We start from the raw sequence: 7500 nt of genomic DNA on the forward strand, positions 1-7500 counted from the left end.
CATCTACTAGGATTGGTTTTCCATGCACCAAAGATACGGATATTATGACCCTATTGGCACCATTACATTAATTAAAGCCATCAAATTGCAACTCTTAAATGTAGAGCTAATAAACCACAGCTGATATTTATATATACATACACAATACCATCTCCATTCTCTGCATCTGCATCATATCTTAATAACCTGCAGATAAAATATGTATATAAATGAATGAACAGAATTTGTTCTGCTATCAAAGATTTTTTTCATAATTACTGATATAATGAGTAATTTCCTTAACTGATACTTAAATATAAACACTAAATAAAATATAAAAAATAAACACTTTTAACTTGTTAACAAAATGTTGTATCTTCTGAAAAGGCCCCAGTCATTCGAAATTCACTTGGTGAGAGAACAACAAACATTCTGTGAGGAACTGGACGGGAATATGCTGTGGGAGCTGGAACTAAGGTGCGCAACAGGTACTCGCGACCTGCTGGCCGCCCAAGTTCACTTGCTGGGCCACCATGAGTTGAATTCACAGACGATCGTCGGTCATCATGGCTGTTTGACGCATCTATTGGTGAATCATCAACTAGCATCGAAGCCTAATGAAAGTATGAAAAAAAAAAAAAAAAAACATGAAAAATCTGACACTGGTCAATAATCACCCTACAGTCCTACCAATTGCTTACATTGAAAGTAATCATAAATCTCAAAAGAAAAATTAAGATTTCAAAATATACGTCAGAAAGTTAATAGGGTAGGAGAGTGATCATACCCTCTGTGCTTCCTGGAATAGTTTCCTGATAACAGCTGCTGCTGGACCCCTTGGTCCTCCTTCTAAAGTAACCTCTGGGGAGTCCAGTAGTCGGAAAACCAGGTCCTCAAGCGGTGAAGTTCCTCCAACTGATGACCCTGTGGAATCTCCAAGCAGCTTGTGTCTCACACTTTGTGCTCTTGCTATGCTTCCCTCAACCTCAGCCATCTGATCAATGACCTCCTGGTATCTTCAAGAAAAAGAAGGCTGACTTATAACATTCTCACCAACTCATTAGAAAAAAAAAATTAAATGCTCTAGGGCCTCTGCCACTTGCATCTTTTATGATGACAATACTTCCTACATTCATTTGTTTCCATCTTAAGGAAATAGAGCTACAAGTCTCTATATCACAACTCCTCCCATAAATAAAAAGATAAATTTACAGTTGAATTTCATGTTGTATTTCAAGACGAAGGAAATTAAATTATTGGAATATCAAACAAACAATCAGCTGAGATTTCACCAGAAATCACCTACAGCCCTATGTGTAAATCACGTCTACAAGAAGTTGACAAAAGCAAATATGGCCAATGATGCTAATCACATTAACAATTATTATCACTTCTTTAATCTAATTCTGTAACAGTGAGAAACAAGAAATCCTGAAAGCAAGAAGTCACTTTCAAAATCTTACTTATTTGTATCAGGAGGCTGTCTGGAAAGCCTGACAATCCGCTGAGCAACCATCTCCAAAATGGCAGCCAACGAATTACAGTGCAGAGGCTGCGGCAGGGTATTCGGTGCCGGCAGGGAGTACAGTAATTTTTCCTCCGCCAGGCGGCATAATGAGGCATGGAGAATTGTTGGCTGTAGATGGCCACACAAAGCCCCTGGTCCCATTGAGCCCAGCCAATGAAGCACTTGTTCTGCTTCACGGGTATCGTCAAAGAGCCTTTTTTGTCTCCTGGCTGGAATTTTGGTTTGCCCACAAAACTCCATACCTGACAAGAATGTTAAAACAAAGCTCTAAAGTAATCATAATAATAAGAAGCTAATAAAATAATGATAAAAATAACAAAAAAAGCCTTTACCCTTTTGATGTCACAAATGGATATCCAGTATTCACCGTTAACATGTATGCTTTAAATGTCATTGAAAATTTCATGAGGTTCTAGATTTCATGTCAACTGTAAAGAAATGTAATTAATATTGTCTGATTTTGCATTACTTCTCATTATCTACTATACTAAAATTCTTTGATTCTTGCACTGTAAAGAGGTATCAAAATAAATTATTAACCCAAAAAAAAAGGCTTTCTTTGAAAAAGGTTGCTGACAAAAAAAAAAAAAAAAAAAAAAAAAAAATCAAATCAAATAAACAACAGTTTCTCCTACTCTTCTTGTAGAACTGGCCTACCTTTTTTTTTTTTTTTTTTTTTTTTTGTCCCATATGCAAAAAAAAATCCTTTGTTGCATCAAAATTATTGCCAACATACCTTTCAGTGTAAATTTACATATTCATTATAAATCTGTATGAAATACAGTTGTCTATATCAATGTACTCCCCATCATTACTTCAACATTGCACCACTCTTTTAACAAAGCCCCAACACTACAACATTCCTCCCAACACTGACCAAACTCTAGACTATTCTTTCCACAACGTGCCAACACTGTATCACTCCTCCAACATTGCTCTTATACTTCTTCAGAATTTTAACAGCAATATTTATTGCAGCAACACACTGAAATCTCCCTCATGTATAAAGTAAAAGTGCACCCCATCAGCTGATCAACAGTATATATTGCCATTTGTGGACACTATGGGCACCATATACTAGGTCAGTATTAAGATTTGCAAGACTTGCAAGAGTGTTTGCCTTTTCATACCTATTGAAACACTTTCAGGACCATGTGGTAAATCCAATTTGACCCATGAGTTAAAAGTTGGTGGATATATCTGTTTGTGGCATTTACTGTAGGTTAAATCTAACACCACCACCATAAAATATATTAAAATAATTATAAATATTTTAAAGTCCCCTAAAGAAAAAATAAATCGACTTACTTTTGCCATGTTCCCCCGGGAATTTGCATACGAGTACTAAGACTCCCCTGGGGAGGCTTGTTAGGGTCTGAGGAAGGCTCCTCTATCCAGTCTCGAGGTGAATACCATCTCACAAAGTCCTCCAGTACTGACCCAGGATTGGCTGCCTGTATGAACACATAAAAAAGTATATGATAACAAACATCTTATATCATTATCTTATTATTCATGTTCTTTAATATTTTTTATCATATTTTTTTCAAAAATTCAACTGTAACATTTCAATACTATTTAAAAAATCCATCTTAGCTACCTTGAATGATTCCATGTCTGAGAGGAGGGAAGCTGACATCATCCGTGCACGCAGCTGTGAGCCAACAGTGTCTGTGCCAAGGCGCAAGAGTACATCAGCATGTTCTTCCAGCCGGTCTTCAGTCATGGGTGCTGGCTCTTGAGTGATTGGTATATACAGTGGCTCATTAGTCTCAAACAGCCGAAGCTGTCCACATCGCTTCAGACGGCCTTCTGGCTTGTCCCAGGCAGGCCGACTTCCATTTCCTTTCTCATCTTCGTCCATTTCTTCTTCACACTCATAAAATTCATCATCTTCTTCAGAAATATCATTACCTTAAATATTTGATGTCAGTTTAGTTGATTATGAAATTTTAAAAGCCGAAAATACAGAAACCTTTTGACAAATCTATCAAATTCATACTACATTCACAAGAAATTCTCGATTTAAGAAATCAACAAAAATGAGATTCAGGTCACATACCACCCTTAGGACTCTGTTCCCTGGCCCTTCTTCTAACTATACAGCAATTCAGCATCTGAAGTTTCTGATGGAAAAGAGTGGATGACAGGTCTGGGGCTCCACTGCTGACCCCTGGAATGGTTATGGCGTTGTCCCAACGGAATCGCAATTCCAAAATCACCTCATGCCACAGGTGAGCAGCAGCTGGAAGCCCTCCAAGGGAATGAATTGCATGGCACATCACAATAGCCAAACGCCACACCAATCCATCAACGCCACTGCTCTTCATGTTACACAGGAGAGTCTGAAAAAATACACATATTAAAAGTCTGATGATCACATTTTGTATAGTACAAAAAGTAATGAATATTTCTCAAATTACTAACTTGTACTGGAAGATTTTTCAAATAATGATTGACAGTAAGTGTAATAAAGTAAGAGAGATAGAGTTCAGAGAAAACAAACTTGTCAGCAATGAATTCCATGCTCACCTTGAGTGGGTGTTCACCAGCATTCCCATCCCCTCCCTCCCACTCTGGAACCTGGGTGAGTGTGCTAGGGGATAAGGAGCTGTGGGGGTCTTTACCCCCACATCAGGAAAAAATAGTCAGGATAAGAATAAGGGTGTCTTTTGGTATAGGGCCGCTATCTCCTTGAGAAGTATTTGTTGCCTGTCTCGTGATCTTCTGGCCTGGACGCACACTGCTGACCATCTTCGAAATGGTTGGGACTCTGTGCTCAGTCAGGCGATCAAGCGCTGAGGAAAACTGAACTGCTTCTGTAGAGGGCAATCAAGTTTGAGAAGTCATCCTGTGATATTAATAAGGGCAATTATAATGACTTCAGGATATTTCTGTTTTTAACATTTTTTAAAATAATTAAATTTCAAATAAAGACAATGGCTACGAAACCCATTTTTTGTTATAAATATCTTGGTATGCATATAATACCTTATTACCCTAAACATAAATGAAGAAATTTTATTAACATTATAAATTCAAAATTATCTTCTATGACCATATTCTCCCATTTTTATCTTCATCCTGAAACTTGTGAGCTTTGTGGGTTATTCTGCCCAACCGATAACCTTACCTTCAGCTTCTGGATTAAAATCTGGTCCCAGAATCTGTGTTACAGACTGTTTGTTGCGACAAACATGCAAGAATTCAGTAAGGTACTCTGTTAGAAGACACGGAGGAGATGATGAAGTGATTAATCTTGTTGTCCACAGAGGGGAATCCGGGGCAAGGGCACTTATCATACTGTTAAACCCGGATATCCTCACTTACGCAAGGCCAAGTGGCAGACAAGTGGAGTTCACTGAGAAATAGTCATTACTATTAGTCAGATAACCAAATAATTCATTCATATAAAATTAGAGATAAAATTACCAATAACACACTGATTGATATATTATGAAGTAACTTGTTATATGTAAGATATAAATAAAAGATGAATAATTATTCTTCCCAAGTGATGGTGAAATATGATTTTTTTCATATATCAAAATCAATATAATCAAAAATAAAAATACCACAGTAATTATTCCTCTACGCATTCATATCCAAAATTCCCATTTCAATCTAAGCCTTACCTCACAGGATCACTCAGAGCACCAAATGGCAGCTTCCCTAGGTCAGAAAAACCAACTTCTGTGAGTGTTGCATCAAAGTCTGGAGGCTGCTGTGTCCATAATGTGTGAGGCCACTCTGAGAGAATGTATGTAAACCTAACTGACACCAAGACAGGAGGGGAAGTAACTGTGCACTGCAGTTTGCTCCGAAACACATCCAACAACCCTGGCAGAGAATGAGGCGTCTGTTAGATATGTAAGTTTTATTCTAGAAGTACAGTATTCTTTGTTCTAGTTTCATATCATATATATTTTTTGTATATATTTCCTCTTTCTATTATTTACTATAGTTTGTATTACTTCACATGCAACAAGAAGCTGGCATTGATTAAATTTTTTTTTATTTATTCTGATATGAACTATTTTATAGCTACTTTTTTCTTTAAATTGGCATACTGCAATAATAATAGTTTTCATACAAGCAAAAGAAAAATAGTGAGCCATATATCTGTAAGCTTTTAATAGAAGCCCTGAATGAGATTACTAATGATTCAAGGAGGCTTGTCAAATTCAAAATTTCATTATCTAAACAAATTCACAGCAAAAAATAAAATGACTCACCTGCAAGGTGTGTACACTGGCGAGATGGGTAGCGCATATGGACCATATTATAGTCAGTTCGTACCCCAGCACCAAGGCCCAAACCCCGTAATCTTCTCACCAGGGGGTAGAACTTCCCAACAAATAGTGGAACTTGACTATTGGTGAAAAAGGCAGATTATATACAACCACTCCAATACCATATACACAAATAATTTCATAATATACATATTATTAACCATTCTAGCTAAACTTTTTTCTCACCAGTTGGTGTTGTTTGCGACTATGGTCAGGGATGAGAGCAGAAGCTTTGCTTTCGAAGGACTCAAAATGGGATGATTAGGGTTGGCTGGAGTGAGGGTTACAAACTCCCTCAGGCCATACCAGCGTACCAAACAGTGAGCTCGTGCAGGGAAATCATTCTCTCTGTTCATCAGGTCATCCAAAGCTTGAGGTAGCCTCTCAGTCTCTTCCTCATTTTTTCATACTCTGGAAAAGATCATAAGAGGTAAGTGTCATTTTACAAGATTGTCTTTCATATCTATTTGCATAAATATTGACATTAAATTTTAAGGTTTAGTTTTAGGCTTTGCTGACACACCTGAGCTAGGTTCTGACTCATCTGGTGGGGAGTCAGCGCATTCATTAAGGATACTGTGGTGAGTCATATTGAATGGAAAATCTGGAAAGAAAGACAGAAGAATTCATGATTGTTGAATATACACATAAACAAATATGAATAAGTTCAAAGGGCTATCCTTCTGCTCTTCATAACATACAAAAACTATCTTATTAAAAAACTGATATGTTTGGTCCTCTAATCAAATAACATCTCTGCATAATTAATTGATTATTTTGCACATATCTTACCGGCAAACTTAACAACAACAGTTTTTTCACTCCATTTTGCAGTTGCCAATTGTCCTTTTGTTAGAGGAGGCAGACGCCTCTCCCCAGCCAAATGCCACTCGTGAACAGCCTCCTCCACTGCAGCAATGAACCTTTCCCATTCAGAAGCAGTTGTGAAGTCAACAATCTCAAACACCTCCTGGTCCTAAGGATATAATGTTGGTATAACTGAAATGCACATATCTAACATGTAGTATATTTAGCCAATGGATTGTATAAATAAGAAAATACATCATACATATTATAATATATAATATATATTATATATATATATATATATAAATAAATATAAACATGATATTGTTAATACACATATATATAAAACATTATATATATAAAATAATATATATTTTATATATATAATATTATATATATATATATAAAACATATATATATATTATATATTACATATACATAATATACATATAATTATATCATTACATATATTACAAATAATATTACACCCTATATACTAACAACACACATATATATGTAAAAATAAATATATATTTTTTATATTATATAATAAATATATATATATTAAAATATATATTATATATATATTGTAATTCATATAAATATATATATTATATAATATAATTATAATTTTAATTTTATACCCATATATGTATATTCATATATATCATTTTGCATATATATACACACATATTATACACACTATAATATAAATATATATATTTTATATAAAACCCAATTATATATATATATATATAATATATATATATTATATTATATATATATTTTATATATATATATTCTTTTTATAATATATTCATATATATAATATATATTATATTATATATTCTTTATAATATATTTTTATATATTATATAATATATATATTTAAAT

The 7500-nt window shown here is 34.7% G+C and overlaps 1 protein-coding gene across 1 annotated transcript in view; it reads right to left on the reverse strand.

Moving 5' to 3' along the window:
* Positions 1 to 7500, reverse strand: part of LOC119568286 (rab3 GTPase-activating protein catalytic subunit-like) — a 10328-nt gene that overhangs the window by 932 nt on the left and 1896 nt on the right. Inside the window, 14 exon segments of the mRNA XM_037916745.1 lie at positions 1 to 593; positions 767 to 995; positions 1443 to 1741; positions 2812 to 2961; positions 3108 to 3421; positions 3570 to 3852; positions 4040 to 4326; positions 4641 to 4816; positions 4818 to 4868; positions 5143 to 5347; positions 5743 to 5879; positions 5986 to 6194; positions 6315 to 6403; positions 6592 to 6775. The exon segment at positions 1 to 593 is cut by the window's left edge and continues 932 nt beyond it. Of these exon segments, the coding sequence (XP_037772673.1) occupies positions 339 to 593; positions 767 to 995; positions 1443 to 1741; positions 2812 to 2961; positions 3108 to 3421; positions 3570 to 3852; positions 4040 to 4326; positions 4641 to 4816; positions 4818 to 4868; positions 5143 to 5347; positions 5743 to 5879; positions 5986 to 6194; positions 6315 to 6403; positions 6592 to 6775 (2868 nt within the window). The 3' untranslated portion in view covers positions 1 to 338.

This window comes from Penaeus monodon, chromosome 43 (genome assembly GCF_015228065.2).
Source record: "Penaeus monodon isolate SGIC_2016 chromosome 43, NSTDA_Pmon_1, whole genome shotgun sequence".
Taxonomy (NCBI): domain Eukaryota; kingdom Metazoa; phylum Arthropoda; class Malacostraca; order Decapoda; family Penaeidae; genus Penaeus; species Penaeus monodon.